Below are 17152 nucleotides of genomic sequence, written 5' to 3'. Positions count from 1 at the left end.
GGTTTTACATCTTAGAAGCAGATGGAGAGAAGCCACACATGTTCTTTTGGCAGGAGTTTTGATTCGGTTTGCCAATTTAGTAATCTGTAAATAAAACTGACCAATTTTGATATATTATAGCTGTTGACGTGAGTTAGCTCTCTAACCAACTGCATGCTTGGTGATTAGCTGATAATGGCATCCAATGACATGGTAATAGAGACCCTTGACCCATAATCGTTTTGTAAGTCTGCATGTGTACAAATCTGTCTCCAGGGAAACAGGAGAAGGGTCGTACCCTTAAGTTATCATTCCTATCCCATATGCATCTGCCTCCGTGCCACCCCTTCAGTGTCCTTACAAATAGCATGAAAGTCACTTCAAGGGCTCATGATTAGATCTTTGTAAGCATTTAGAATAATTTGCATATTCATGTAAAACCTTCTACATACAGTTGAATTCACTTAGGTTGAAGTTTCATATTAGCAAACTATAGTTTTGGCAAGTCATATATCACATCTACTTTGTGCATGACACAATTAATTATTTCAACAATTGTTTACAGACAGATTGTTTCACTTTTAATTGTTAATCTTTTTTTTAAAGTTAACTTTGCCTTTAAGCAGTTTGGAAAATTCCAGAAAATTATGTCAAGCCTTTAGAAAATTAGCTTTTGATAGGATGTGTACTGAATTGGAGGTGTACCTGTGGATGTATATTAAGGCCTACCTTTAAACTCTGTGCCTCTTTGTTTGAAATCATGGGAAAATAAAATATAAATCAGCCAAGACCTCAGAAAAAGAAATGTGGACCTCTACAAGTATGGTTCATCCTTGGGAGCAATTTACAAATGCCTGTACCACATTCATCTCTACAAACAATAGCATCCAAGTATAAACACCATGGGACCACACAGCCATAATACCTCTCAGGAAGGAAACGCATTCTGTCTCCTAGAGATTAACTTAGTTTGGTACGAAAAGTGCAAATCAATCCCAGAACAACAGCAAAGGACCTTGAAAATATGCTGGAGGAAACAGGTAGACAAGTATCTATATCCACAGTGAAATGAGTCGTATATCGACATAACCTGAAATGCTGCTCAACAAGGAAGAAGCCACAGCTCCAAAACCACCATACAAACGCCAGACTACAGTCTGCAAGTGCACATGGGGACCAAGATCTTCCTTTTTGGAGAAATGTCCTCTTGTCTAATGAAACAACAATTTTATTGTTTGGACATAATGACCATTGTTATGTTTGGAGGAAAAAGGGACACCATCCCAACCGTGAAGCACAGGGGTGGCAGCATCAAGTTGTGGGTGTGTTTTGCTGCAGGAGGGACTGGTGCACTTCACAAAATAGATGGCATCATGAGGAAGGAAAACTATGTGGAAATATTGAAGTAACATCTCAAGAGATCACCAAGGAAGTTAAAGCTCAGTCGCAAATGGGTCTTCCAAATAGACAATGACCCCAAGCATACCTCCAAAGTTGTGGCAAAATGGCTTAAGGACAACAAAGTCAAGGTATTGGAGTGGCCATCACAATGCCCTGACCTCAATCCAATAGAAGTGTGTGCGAGCAAGGAGGCTTACAAACCTGACTCAGTTACACCAGTTCTGTCTGGAGCAATGGGCCAAAATTCCAGCAACTTATTGTGAGAAGCTTGTAGAAAGCTACCCAAAAAGTTTGACCCAAGATACACAATTTAAAGGCAATGCCACCAAATACTAACAAAGTGCATGTAAACTTATAACCCACTGGGAATGTTATAAAAGCTGAAATAAATCATGTTCTCTAATATTATTCTGACATTTCACATTCTTAAAATAAATTAGTGAACCTAACTAACCTAGGACAGGGAATGTTTTCTACCATTAACTGTCAGGAATTGTGAAAAACTGAGTTTAAATGTATTTGGCCAAGGTGTATGTAAACTTCTGACTTCAACTGTAGATCTTAAATACTTCAGCTTTTCTAAATATGCTTGTAAATGAGAAATATGCATGTATTGTTATGTCACAAACACTACATATTTTCTGTACCCTAGCCAGTAATCTCACTGTTTACTTGCAAAGAGATTGGATTTAAGGTGGCCTTTAAACTCAGCATGAAATGGTTCGCAACCCATTTTACTTCCATAATGTGATCTCAGAATGAAACAGGCTATTCAATGAGAAAAAACATATTGGGTGGGACTTGACTTTATGCAACGGGATACCGTTTGGATCGATAAATGGCCTCTAAATGACAGGCGGTTGGAGGGGAGGGTCTGAAAAATAAGAGGGCTTGTACATAATGAATACTGATAAATTGTGCACAATAAGAATAAGAACCCTAAGAATGTTTATGATGAAAGTAAAAAGGTTAATTTAAGGTGATTTCATGTTGACTTAAATACACTGTAGGTTGTGATGACATAGATGAGCCAAGCTGGTGTGTATAATTAAGCCAGTGTTTGTGAGAAACTCAATAAGATAGTTTGTTTGCTTGCATGAGTTGTACCCTGAAGAAGGCAGTTGTGCTGATATGTATGGGTTTGCAATCCACATTTCTCCTTTTTTACTGTTGACAGTTTTTGTGTTTCTAATATGAAATAGCCAACTTAATAAAGGTAGTTTTAATTAAGAACTGAAGAATGCCTTGGAACCTACTTCTTGATATTTTGACACTGTAGGTAAGGTTCTCAAAATACATACAAAATAAATAACCTAGATGCTTCCTCAAAAGGTTTAATTTATCATTGATTAGGTCATATTTAATTTTAGATCTACAGTGACTGTAAGTGACATAGAATGAAACTAACTTGGAAAAATAAAATAATCTCAGTTATAGTCATTGAATTAGTTATAAATATTTGCTATCAAGGGAACCTGGAAATTAGACTACAGTATGTATTTTATGATGTGATTCTGCTACATAACTGATGACATTTTGTTTTATGGTTTACTAAACTGTTTCTGTCTGTGAGTATTTTAGCAGATCTCCATAGCTTTGTTCATCACAGACAGATAAATGCACAGATAGCGTTAGCATGAAATGTCTGAAATGAGTGCATGTCAGTTGTTATGGACAGTGATTGGGGTGGATATTGACATGTGTAGATTGCATTAGCATAATAAAAGCCTTGCTATGTTCTGTGTTTGTATGACATCAGAATAATGTGCACAAGCAAGTCAGAAATCCCCTGCATACAGTCTGATGGCAGTTCACTTCAGGACACAAGTCTTTTAAATCACATTAGATCAAGATCTCATAGCAATCAATAGGACATGCTGTTTTCAACACATTACAATCTGTCTGTGGTTTTTTTTTAATGTCTAATCTAATCTCTTTGACCTGTCAATCACCCATGTTGGTTGGGGCCTGGGTAGCTCAGTGAGTAAAGACACTGACTACCACCTCTGGTGTTCACAAGTTTGAATCCAGGGCGTGCTGAGTGACTCCAGCCAGGTCTCCTAAGCAACCAAACTGGCCTGGTTTCTAGGGAGGGTAGAGTCACGTGGAGTAACCTCCTTGTGGTTGCTATAATGTGGTTCGGTCTCGGTGGGGGTGCGTGGTGAGTTGTGTGTGGTGCCATGGTGGATGCCGTGAAGCCTCCACATGTGCTATGTCTCTGCGGTAACGTGCTCAACAAGCCATTTGATAAGATGCACATGCTGGTGATCTTAGAAGTGGAGACAACTGATATTCGTCCTCCGCGACCCTGATTGAGGCGAGTCACAATGCCACCACGAGGACTTAGAGCTTATTGGGAATTGGGCATTCCAAATTGTGGTGAAAAATGTTGCAATCTCATTATTAATGATATCTCATTTTATATAGCATATACTATATAATATATACACTCACCTAAAGGATTATTAGGAACACCTGTTCAATTTCTCATTAATGCAATTATCTAATCAACCAATCACATGGCAGTTGCTTCAATGCATTTAGGGGTGTGGTCCTGGTCAAGACAATCTCCTGAACTCCAAACTGAATGTCAGAATGGGAAAGAAAGGTGATTTAAGCACTTTTGAGCGTGGCATGGTTGTTGGTGCCAGACGTGTGTGGACTGAGTATTTCACAATCTGCTCAGTTACTGGGATTTTCACGCACAACCATTTCTAGGGTTTACAAAGAATGGTGTGAAAAGGGAAAAACATCCAGTATGCGGCAGTCCCGTGGGCGAAAATGCCTTGTTGATGCTAGAGGTCAGAGGAGAATGGGCCGACTGATTCAAGCTGATAGAAGAGCAACTTTGCCTGAAATAACCACTCGTTACAACCGAGGTATGCAGCAAAGCATTTGTGAAGCCACAACACGCACAAACCTTGAGGCGGATGGGCTACAACAGCAGAGGACCCCACCGGGTACCACTCATCTCCACTACAAATAGGAAAAAGAGGCTACAATTTGCAAGAGCTCACCAAAATTGGACAGTTGAAGACTGGAAAAATGTTGCCTGGTCTGATGAGTCTCGATTTCTGTTGAGACATTCAGATGGTAGAGTCAGAATTTGGCGTAAACAGAATGAGAACATGGATCCATCATGCCTTGTTACCACTGTGCAGGCTGGTGGTGGTGGTGTAATGGTGTGGGGGATGTTTTCTTGGCACACTTTAGGCACCTTAGTGCCAATTGGGCATCGTTTAAATGCCACGGCCTACCTGAGCATTGTTTCTGACCATGTCCATCCCTTTATGGCCACCATGTACCCATCCTCTGATGGCTACTTCCAGCAGGATAGTGCACCATGTCACAAAGCTCGAATCATTTCAAATTGGTTTCTTGAACATGACAATGAGTTCACTGTACTAAAATGGCCCCCACAGTCACCAGATCTCAACCCAATAGAGCATCTTTGGGATGTGGTGGAACAGGAGCTTCGTGCCCTGGATGTGCATCCCACAAATCTCCATCAACTGCAAGATGCTATCCTATCAATATGGGCCAACATTTCTAAAGAATGCTTTCAGCACCTTGTTCAATCAATGCCACGTAGAATTAAGGCAGTTCTGAAGGCTGAAAGGGGTCAAACACAGTATTAGTATGGTGTTCCTAATAATCCTTTAGGTGAGTGTATATATATATATATATATATATAGAATATAATTGTAATTTAGTTGCTTTTTTAGTTGCTGATTCACACAAGATGGTTTTAAAATGGTTCTCCTTAAAGTGGCTTTGGGTCCTGATACAGCATTATTTGCTTGACTTGTTTTGAGGGCAGATCAGGATTAAATGGAATAATTGGGGTCAAACATACTGTATCATGAATCAGGATAGCTATTATTGTTTGCCCTTGAATTAATAAACAGCACTGCATCTGCGTCATTAATGCAGCTCTTTTGCACACAGACTGCAAGTTGACTGAAAGTTAAAGCCAAAGCGTCTCGTGACTGTGGCTTGTCTGACCGGCCTACCAGCCACAGCAGGCATCGCTAGGAGACATAGGGCTGGCACACGAATAGAAATGTGTCAGTGGAGCCAGTCGGGGTCATTGTGTGATCTCAATGTCCTCTTTTGTTTACGTCTGCCCAGTCTGGAAACTTTATCAAGTGAGCCCAATGGGATTTCCACATTTCTCATTGTTCACCGGTATCAGTTTCCTGTTTGTAAAGGAATGTGTAGTAACAAGAAATTAAAAATGACAACACATGAGAATACTTTTATTACATTTTCTGCACTTCTTTTGTGGGCAAATCTGCGATATTTATGTGGAATTACTTTATATAAACAGAGATGAGAATACTACAATCTTATTGATAGTTTAAAATATAAAACAAATTGCCACAATATTTAATAAACAAACAAAAAAGGGGTGGGGGATATTTCAGCATGTCCAGAAGGGATATCGACATGTTGCTACCGAATGTTCCAGTGTCCTGAAATCAACCCCATTCTGCCTTATTACTGACAAGCACCATCTCTCATCAGACATATTTGCCTCAATTTAAATGGGTTAAACTTTTCCTGTGGCATTACTGATAGCCAGTTGCACAAGCAGCCTCAGAAACATGGATTCTGGTCCCATGGAAATCAGGAAGTAATCACATTCACATAATCAATCATGAGTGTGATTTTGACATTGCATTTTCCTTATAAGTTTACATTTGTACTTCACTCCACCATACGTTCAAGAACACTTCCAGCTTCAACCACTAGGGGCAGTGGTTGAAATTTCGGTATACCGATTTCAGTTTAAGAACTTCTGATCTACTGTCACTAAATTCAATGTGAGATGAGGTCTAAATGTGGAAAACATTGTGGAAAAACAGGAATTCAAATTCTGCAGAACTCTGTGGAGCTTTCTGCTGAGTACTGCTGAGTGTAGATTCCACCTGCTCAAACTTTTGGGAAAATAAATAATTCAAAGCACCAAACACAATGCTATTTTTAAAGAGTTTTGAACCAGAAAGATGAAGTTGGGAAGAAAAATCCAAAAGTTTCAGGATCCTATGTATCAGAGTCTGAATCTACAGACAAACTCTAATATGTCTTTCATATTTTAAAGCTTAATTAAGGAATTATTACTCAAACTAATTTAGCATCATCAGGTTTTCTAATTCTACCCTGGTGCACGTTTAAAATAATAATATTAATATTCCAAAAGTATAACTAAAATTAATTCAATCTCAAATGTTAAATATTTTAGTGACACATAAGCCTTCACAGGAAGCACTTTGATTTACTCTAAGCTGATGTCCCATTCTCCGCCTTATCCTCACCAGCAGCCTCCTATATAACGTTTCTGGCAGGCAATGACACAGGTTCAGACGAAGACGACGATGAAGTCATCCAAGTGCAGTTTATTTACAATGGTATCTAAGCATGGAACATAACAAACATAAACATGAACTTGAGAATACATAAACTAGACTTGACTTGATCAAAACATGAACCAACAGATTAAACATGACATATCCCCACCCCTCTAAGGGGTGGCTCCCGAAGACCCAACACGTGAACAAAAACACATAAAATATGACATAAGTCCCAAAGTTCCATAGGGAGCTGGGGGGGGTCTTGAGGCGTGGTCTGGCGTGACAGGGCGTAGAACATGGGATCAAGGTGCAGCCTGTGGGAGGGGGCCATGAGAGGCTTGAGGGGCAGAGCCGATGGGGCTGTGGTCCAAGTTGGAGTAGGGGTGGGCCTGGATCGCGGAGTGGAGGCGGGCCTGGGCCGTGGAGCAGAGGCTAGCTTATGATATGGCATGGAGCAGTCTGGGGCTTGGATGTGACATGACATGGAGCAGATTGAGCTTTGGCTGTGACATGGCATGGAGAAGTCTGGGGTTTGGCTGTGACATGGCATGGAGCAGTCTGGTGCTTGGCTGTGACATGGCATGAAACAGACTGAGGTTTGTCTGTGACATGGCATGGAGCAATCTGAGGTTCGGCTGTGACATGGCATGGAGAAGTCTGGTGCTTGGCTGTGACATGGCAGGGAGCAGGCCGAGGCATTGCTGTGACATGGCCTGGAGCTAACTGTGGCGTGGCTGTGACATGGCCTGGTGATGACTCTGGCGTGGCTGTGACATGGCCTGGAGCTGAATCTGGCATGGCTGTAACATGGCCTGAAGCTGAATCTGGCGTGGCTGTGACATGGCCTGGAGCGGACTCTGGCGTTGCTGTGATATAGCCTGGGGCTGACTCTGGTGTGGCTGTGACATGGCCTGGAGCGGACTCTGGCATAGACAGAGACTCTGGAATGACCTCTGTGTTCAGGGGCAAGGACTGAGACTCGGAAACGACCTCCATGGTCGTGAACATGGGCAGAGACTTGGAAATGACCTCCATGGTCATGGGTATGGTCAGAGACTTAGAAAAAACCTCTGTGGTCATATACATGGGCAGAGACTTGGAAACGACCTCCGTGGTCGTGAACATGGGCAGAGACTTGGAAACGACCTCTGTGGTTGTGGGCATGAACAAAGTCTCGGGAACAACCTCTGTGGTTGTGGGCATGATCAGAGTCTCAGGAACGACCACTGTGGTTAGGGGCGAGGACTGAGACTCGGGAACGACCTCTGTGGTCATGAACACAGGCTGAGACTCAGAGAAGAAATCCCTTCTCCTCTTCCTCCTCCGTGAGGCCAATGTTGGCGGTGCAGGCTCTGGGACATACGAGGCTTGCAACGTTGGCTGTGGCAGACATGGGCGTTGGCCATGGCAGGCATGGCATTGGCAATGCCGTGAGATGCTGGCTTGGTGGCCATGACGTGAAACTCTGGCTTGGTGGCCATGACGTGAAACTCTGGCTTGGCGGCCATGGTGTGAAACTCTGGCTTGCCGGCCATGATGTGAAACTCTGGCTTGGCGGCCATGACATGAAACTCTAGCTTGGCAGCGGCCATGTCAAGGAACTCTGGCTCTGCGGCAGCCGTGTCGAAGAAATCTGGTTCGGTGGCGGCCATGTCGTGGAACTCTGGTTTGGCGGCAGCCATGTCGTGGAACTCTGGCTCGGTATCCACCTCCCCCACAGTGAACGTGGAACCAATGATCTGCAGGGCGAGGTCGATATATTGGGCCAGATTGAGGGGACTGTGACCCCCAGGCATCAAGGAGAAGATGGGCTCATTAAGTCCCACACGAAAAATGTCCATAATGGCGACCTCATTAAAGCCCACCTTGCTGGCCAGATCGCAGAAATCCTCCACGTATTCCTCCAGGGGACGATACCCCTGCTGTAACGTTTCTGGCAGGCAATGACACAGGAGCAGACGTAGACGTTGATGAAGTGAACCCAAGTGCAGTTTATTTACAGTGGTATCTAAGCGTGGAACATAACAAACATAAACATGAACTTGAGGATACATAAACTAGACTTGACTTGATCAAAACATGAACCAACAGAATAAACATGACATCTTGCACACTACAGGACTTTCAAAGATGTTGGTTTGTGGTACCGTTCATATTACACAACTGTCTGTCTTGTCATGGAAGTCGTAGGGTTTTCAAATTACTCAAGGAATCGGCAACGGGTGAACACATTACAAAACGTTTTACTATTGATGAATCCCAGACGACTCAAAATATTGTTGACAAAAATGTTAATTGTCAAATAGTCGTTTGATCTCATTTAACGTAACATGAGATCACATTAAACTCTAATGATGACGCACGAGAGCAGCACTGCAGTTCACGACTGACTGAAGAGAGGAAAAATGACACAGCTCACTGTCCAGATGCACTCTAAACTTTCCAAACAGCTTCAGGTGATGTACATCACGAAGTACAAGGGAATTATACAAAATACCAAATAAGTAAATACAGAAGCACTCTCGTTGTGGAATAAGTGGATTTGGAGCTCTTTAAAGGTTACATCTGAAATGCAGTTTTAATGTGTTATAGCTTTATTAAAGTTCAAATAATACGGAGGCAGGTCATGTAATTAACTACAAACTCTGACTCTGGCATTTTTCTGTTGCGCGAATGTCCCGATCTAAGGGGGAGAGATTGAAACTGCAACCGGCTGATACACACTCTGTCGCGGGGACGCTCATCCCTAGATCCCAAACTTGTTAAAGCTGCTAGATGATAACGCGATGGCTCGCGACTTATTGAATCATAAATTATGTCACTGTGCATTTCTTATCGTGAAGAAATATGTGGCGATACGCAGCTTTATTAGTAAGAGAGAGTTTGATTTTTTGTCAGTTAAGGATGGATTGAAGTGAACAGAAAGGTGAGAGAGCCCCATTAGAGGGTTTAATCATCAGGTTTAAAATTAAGGTAAAATCGATCTGTGCTCACTGAAATTCAAACCACTGCCCCCAGTAGCAGAAGCTGGAAGTGTTGTTGAGCGTATGGCCACATGTGAGCTTCAGTTTCCGGGTGAAATTTCAGCAGAGTGGTGCCAAAAACAAGTAAAGCAAGTTGTGTTTTAGTTATAACTGATGCAGTACAGTCAACAGTAATTCATATTTTATTAACCATACACACTAACCCAAATCTCCACCCTGAACCTAACCATCAGTGTAGTAAAAATGAAATCTTAGAAGCAAAATTCAACCTCAGAATCTGAAGCTCTTCATTTATTATGTGAACATGATTACTTCCTGGTTTCTATGGGACCAGAACCCGTGTGTTTGAGGATGCTTGCACAATGCTCTATGAGTAGCACCACAGGAAAAGGTAAATACATTAAAATTAATGCAAAAATATCTGATGGACAGCAATTGTCAGTAACATGCCAGGATGGGATTGATGTAAGGGTACCGGAACAATCTTTAGCAATATCCATTTCCCATGTGACCATGTTGACACCAGACAAAAAAAAAAAACATTAATTTCTTCAGTTTTGTTCCAGACTTTGGTGCTCTTTGACTTTTTCATACAATTAGATGTAAATTGTTGCATTCAATTGAATGTAAGAATGGATATATGTACACAGAAATTCATTCTGCTTGTGTTTCATGAATGAGGGCCATGTGCTTGCACATCTTTTGACTCATTTTGAACCCACTGAACTCTTTGCCTACAAAAATGCCCCATTAAATATGGCATTAAACTTAGCAGTCTCTGAACATACAATCGTTACTGGAGTACTTGCATGACAGACTCATTTGTCAACACTACCTTCAATGGCATCCATTATTGATGCTCCTTCAAGCTGTGCTGAGGTGAGGAGAGCATTTTCCTCAACTTCCACTCCTGTGCTTTAGTAGCTAAATGTTGACAAACTCCTCCAACCCTAGCTGATGTCATGTATGATTCCATCCAATTCAAATCCTATTTTCGATTTTGGCTGAAAGAAAACAGCAAAGCTAACAGCACTAATCTGACTTGTGCTGGAACTACATTTAAAGTAGAGTGTTGAATGCATGCTGGACTGTCTATCAAGTTTGCACTGTAAAAAATCTGTTGTCAGGTGTTCTTAAAAATGTGCTTCATGTGGTAACATATACTATAAATTAAATGATTTAGTCGAAAATGTTATTTAATGTGACTGAATCAACCCAACTACATTACAGTAAGGCTACAATACACCAATGAAGGTCATTTTTAAGAGTTAAATCAAGAAGGTGGTTGTCTCTGTTTTGAGCCTAGAACTCCCCCATCCTATTTTTATGCTTTCTTTTTCTTAATCCCTTTTTTCTGACTTGACAGTGTTAGAACAGCACTGCCTTTAAACCCTTCATTATTGTCAGCCAAATAAGCAAGGCTGTTATTACATTCAGCTCCCTCTCAGGTCTCTCTCTTTCTGCACAGGCATGTACTTTACTGAGCTTTGGAGGCCAGACGAGATGTAGAAAAGCTTGATTCAAGCCTTAATGAATATCTTTTGAGATTCTTAAAATAAAAGGATAAGTGAAAGACTTGTCGTTTAGAAATTCTGCAGGTTGTCTTGAGTATAATGAGGAGTCACTATATTTTATTTGAAAGTTTTTACCATTTCTATTTCGGTTTTTTAAATTGTTTTGTGGCTCTTTGTTTTTATTGCAATATTCAAGAATCCCCTGCTGAACAAAAGCCAGCTTAGACCATTTTTGGAAGCTTTAAGATAAACTTTGCTGATTTTAGATGGGGAATGTTGGTTTATAATTGGCACAAGCTGGCTGTTGTTACAGGTAGACCAGCTTGACCATTCTAGCCATGTATTAAATCAACATGAAAATTCCCCAAAACAAACCTTATACTGGTTACCAGCTATAAGTTGGTTTTAACTAGTCATTTAAACTGGTCACCAAGCTGTTTGTTTGTTTGTTTTTCCAGCAGGGACTGGTATTACTTATTCCAGAATGCCATTTTAAAATACAAGGCTTGATAAAAGCTTTACGAATCTGCATGTTTTATTATAAAAAAAAAATAATAATTAAATTGCTGCGTTTCTGTTGCCATGTTACAGGTCAAGTTCATTGTTTAAGAACCACAACCTTAACAGTACACAATTTTAGCTCTACTCCAGACTGTACTTTGTCATACAGATCCAAATTATCAGCTCAAACATTTCAGGCATGTGTAATAGTCTCCCAGTGTGGCTTTAGTCTGTCACTGTACTCAGGCCAACAACTGGGTCCATATGCTTCTCTGATCTGCTGACTGATGGCAATACTGTAGATCTTAAGACGCATCCCACAGACTGGCAAGACTTGTTTACAAAGAAACCCCTTTTAGGTTCATATACAAGTATTTCCTGTGTTACTTCAAAGTGATGCCTAATATATGATTGTAAAATTATTAGCAGGTTTGAGCAATAAAGTTTTTTTATTTTATTTTGTCTGCTGGACTGGTCGGTTCATTTGTTCAGATTTTTACATGCCATGCCAACATTTTCACTGGTCCCACCACCAATATGATTTTTATTATTAAATAGTAGATTTGTGATTGAACAGTTAACAGATTCTAACTGATGCATCCAATTTTTAATTCCAAGTCACTCATGCAATTTTTTAATCTGCACAATTTGCAACAACAATGTTCAATAAATCACATACAACCAAATATTTAAGGGCAAGTTACAGTGGCAATAACTGTCCCCAAACTCCCTCACTCTGGCCATGGGTCATCTGGCCATCTTTATTGTTGAGCCCTGAAGAGAATTAGAGTAATAACCTAAGAGCACTACCCACCATCGACAATTTTGGAACTCTGCGTAGGGTACCAGTTTGACCAGCTCTGGCCCTGTTCTCTACCATCTATTGTATGAATTTTTAAATGGTAGTACTTGATGTTTCAAATTAATATTGTATGAATTTTCAAAGGGTAGTACTTGATGTTTCAAATTAATGTAATGTATTGGGACTATCTTTAGCATATTCATGCCTTAAATATCAAATAATGTACATATTCACACAGCATCAGATGATGACAAATCATTCAGCTCACATTTGCAAGGTACTGTCTTTACAGAAGTCTCACTAGTTGCCACATTCTCCACACCACGGCAAGGTAACCCCACCTCTTCTGCTACTTAAGGAAAGCCAAGACCGCAGTGTGCGTGGTGTCCAATATTTCATGCTCAGTTCTTTTGGTTAAAGAAGTACATCATCTGGGTGCTAATTGTACTCGGACTACTCAAAAAACGTAGACTACAAAATGGCCTATGGAGTGCAGAAGTTTTAAATTTGGCATGCCGTTTATACAGTCTGGAGCTGCCTTGCCATTTTAGGGTGTTGAATAGCTGATTCATCAATAGCATCATATTAACAAAGTACACCCCAACACCCCCCTTTGTTTTTAGAGTAGCAGTGTGTCAGGCTCATAAAGGTAAAGAGGGGGCTCTGTACCACTGCTCTCCATCTGTCTGTGATCATTCTCTCAGTTCTGTGTGGATCAGTGTGTGTGTGTGTGTGTGTGTGTGTGTGTGTGTGTTGATGGAGCTCCACATTGGGACCATCTGTTTCTTGCTGCCCACCTCCATGAGTAGAAGAGTGGGTTGAAATCTGGACATCATTCCTTGCCCACAACCGCTGCTGTATGTGTGTGTGTGTGTGGGGGGTTGCAAGTGATATGAATATGTTTCTTTTATTGCATTAATTTATGTTATTCACCCTGAATGCATATTTGGTAAATTTATCCCAGGCTTTATTCTCTGAACCAAAACATCAGATGGCAACATCAATAGTGGATTTAGCAGGCTTTGCATTTTTGTTTAACTATTTGTGTTTTAAACACTTTTCCAGCTCTGTATTTACTTTAGCATGGCATTGTGAACTAGCCTACTACATGCTTCTTCAGTTAATAAGTGTAACAGATAGCTGTTGCAGTCACATGGTAACTTTCATTTACTTCTCAAACAGTGTTTCTCTCTTTTTCTCCCCCACCTTTCCCTTCTGTGTCTAGATTACATGTTTGCAAGATTTTTTTGGGGATGATGACGTGTTCATCGCATGTGGTCCTGAGAAATTCCGTTACGCACAGGACGATTTTGTGTTGGATCACAGTGGTAAGGCTTCCACAGCCTTTCTAACTGGTAGGCCCAGCTTAACACTAACTTCATTTTAAACCATTGTCTTTCATACTGAACTCTAATGAAATCTTTAATCCCTCCACTATATATATGCAAGACAACATGCACTAAAATCCAGCAAACATACTTTAAAGGCCTTTGCACACAAAAGGTGACACGAATATGAGAGGAGAATCGGCAATGAATGCTCCTTCCACATATAAAGCGACACAAATGATCGCTGTTAACACATTCAAGCCTTCACAATAGGTGGCACTAATTTTACCCTGGTATAGTAGGTGGCACAAAGCAACAGCTGGTCTGCCCTCCGCCCATCACAAATTAAAAGAAGAAGGCGCTAATAGCTCCAGAAGAACATGGCCTTTGCGTACGCTCTCTTTGGGTATAAGGTTTAAAACAATAAAAAATCATTTGTTTTTATTGTTTTCCAGACCAGGGCTGCATTTCCCAAAAAGTATGGCAAGCTTAAGTTGATCGTAGAGACCATAGGCGCCAATGGTTTCTACGATCTACTTAGGGTTACAATGATTTTGCGTAATGCAGCCCAGGTTACTTGTTTCTCTTGCAATATTTGGCAACACAGCAACTGTTGCACAGAATAACGTTGTTTCAAAATGCACGTTATTAACCTTTCTGTTATTATGTTCTAACTGGTTAACATTTGGAAAGGAGTCTGCTGAACTTTAGAACCGTAAGAATAAAACATTGTTTCTGCTCAGAATGTACCGAAATGAAAAAAAAACCATTTTGGTTTTAGTTTCTGATTTTGAAATTAAAGACATATAGTGCACTGTAAGTCAAAGCAATATTAATAACATATGGCGAAGAAAAACACTTAAGCTCCATGAAGTTGTTTAAAAATAAAAGGTGATACAAAGGCAAAGATGCTGCACTATATATTATATTTGAGATATAAGAGAACTCACGCAAGATTACATTCAAATGCAAAAAGTGCAGCAATATGGAATAAATTGTGTAGACAATCCACATGATATCAGATAATATTTAGAGATGCAAGGCAGCGATGCAGCAATATCATTTAATGCAAAAGAAATATACATCCTGGATGCGTTCCATTCCGAAGTGATCATTTCCATGCTCTATTCCCTACAAAGACTTTACCATCCACCTTTGAAAGGCTAAAAGGTGGGGGGCTCAAAAATAGAGGTCATTCGGAACTTAGCTTTCTGTGCTTTAGCGCCACCTGTTGCGCTAATTTTGGTAACTGCAATGGTTACCAAAGCTCAAACTTAATGGTCAGGTAATTTCATCATACCAGAGAAGAAAACATATTTTGACACACTCAGCATAAAAAAAGCATTGCTTTGTCGGTGAGCAATTCAGCATGAATGTTCGCTCCAGGTGTGAATGGCTCGTAAGGAATTCATTGTTTCAGTTCAAAATGTTAATTGCGGCACAAATTCGCATTTGGTGTGCAAAGGCTTTAAGGCTGTTTTAAATTAATTTAATCTGTTGCGTAGCTTGCATGTCTTAAGTAAGAGTATTGTCTCATAGCCTATTATTTTATCTTTACTGTTGATATCTTATCATATACACATAACCTGAATTGCTTGTTATAAGGTAAAAATGCTAGGATCAAGTGTGTAATTTCTGTTTTCAAACAGGTTTTCCAAACATCTGTCATTAGATGAACAAACCAATACTTCTGACCCATACTCACACCAATGTTTGTGTCAGGCTGGTCAGGATCCTTAAACAAAGAGCAATATTTTGAAAGCATACCAGAGCCAGTGTTTACAATAAAAAACAATTACACTTTAGAAATCAACTTGTAGTTGAAATACTCTGGATATGAAGCAGAAATGTGAGAAAGTATTTTAAAAATGAAAAAATAGTGGTCGACCGATATGGGTTTTTAATGGCCAATGCCAATATCCACAGAGCAGCGTGGCTGATAGATAAATACAATGCCGATATAGCACACAATTTAATATAATAAATAACATAAACATATTGCTAAAATTGCTAAAAAACAAACAAACTCTTATTTAGCACTATATTTACTCAATTTCACACAAAACTTTAACTTTGTAAAAAAGAATCAAAAAAATGATATTGTATTTGAAATGGTAGATAGCAGTTTCTTCTGATTTCTGTTTAGTAATCAAATTTTAGTAATTTGTTTGCACATGAAGAAATTGTTAATATATTAGGAAGAAGGAAATAACAGTACGCACAGTAGTCCAACAACGATGGACGTCATGTCCACGTTAGCAATCAAAGTTTCTCAAAAAATACTGCGTCAAACCAATTGCACATACAGTGCATAATGAATAAGACATTTACTTATAGCACACATGAAGCGCATTTACTTTGAAGTTGTACTCACACGCTTATGCAGATCCAGCGCAAGCAGCAATCTCCTGACAGTTTAAACTGCATAGATTGCCTGCTTGGATTGTCATGGAGTGACCATCATGATTTGTGTATCAGAGGAACTTTTTATTCTGATCCTAAAATTCTGGTTGATAGAATATGTGCTTCAGAGGAAGATATTAGATGAGCGCTCGACGGTAAGAAAAAACAAAGGAAACAATTTTTGTGAGGTTTGTGAATATACCTCTGTTTAAATGATATATCTGCATATTTGCAAACGGTATATAATAGAAGCCTTTTTATCATAAGAAAAGAAAGATAAAAGTGATTGGGAATGCTGAGGAGAGGCAGATGGAATACGTGCTTTAGAGGTAAATAAATTATGGATGCTGGAAGTTGTGTGAGGTTTGTTTATTACATCTGTTTAAACGAGATATGCGCATATTTGCAGACGGTATATGATATTAGTTTTATTGATATTTGCCTTTTTATCATTAGACAAGACAGTTGAAAATTACAGTGAACTGTTGAGGAGAGAGCTCAAATACGTCTGCCGTGGCTCTGATATGTGGACGGTTTTAATGAGACTGTGTTGCACACTGGTCTATTATTGTAGTAACAGGATGGCACTTAACATCAAAATAATCCATGACTGGACGGTTACATGTCTCAGTTGATTCACATGCAAGCAGGCCATTTTTGGCGTCCTCAAGAAACAAATTTGCTAAACAGAAAAACGAATGTCTACTGATTTATTGGTCTCTGTGATATATTGGTCGACCACTAGAAACAATTACACAATTAACCTTTAAATAGTACCCAAATGGGGTCATTTATTCACTTATTGTGTTGCAAAATTAATCCTTTTTCCAGAATGATCCAAAAAGCATTTAACAAGAGGCCAAATGATTACCATTCCTCACAGGAA

General features: G+C 39.9%; 1 protein-coding gene across 8 annotated transcripts in view; it reads left to right on the top strand.

Annotated features, from left to right (window-relative positions):
- LOC127651226 (serine/threonine-protein kinase DCLK2-like) overlaps nucleotides 1-17152 on the top strand; it is an 82291-nt gene that overhangs the window by 33808 nt on the left and 31331 nt on the right. For 5 of the 8 annotated variants that reach the window (XR_007971541.1, XR_007971540.1, XM_052136963.1 and 2 more), the window contains exon 3: nucleotides 13761-13890. Coding sequence is in view for 6 of the 8 variants with exons in the window: in XM_052136963.1 (XP_051992923.1) it covers nucleotides 13761-13890 (130 nt within the window). In the remaining 2 variants the exon portion in view is untranslated. The remainder of the gene's footprint in view (nucleotides 1-13760; nucleotides 13891-17152) is intronic. The other 3 variants (XM_052136964.1, XM_052136965.1, XM_052136962.1) reach the window with 1 other exon arrangement.

The sequence above is a fragment of the Xyrauchen texanus genome, chromosome 11 (assembly GCF_025860055.1).
Source record: "Xyrauchen texanus isolate HMW12.3.18 chromosome 11, RBS_HiC_50CHRs, whole genome shotgun sequence".
In the NCBI taxonomy this organism is placed as follows: domain Eukaryota; kingdom Metazoa; phylum Chordata; class Actinopteri; order Cypriniformes; family Catostomidae; genus Xyrauchen; species Xyrauchen texanus.
This window is presented reverse-complemented; position numbering and strand designations above follow the sequence as displayed.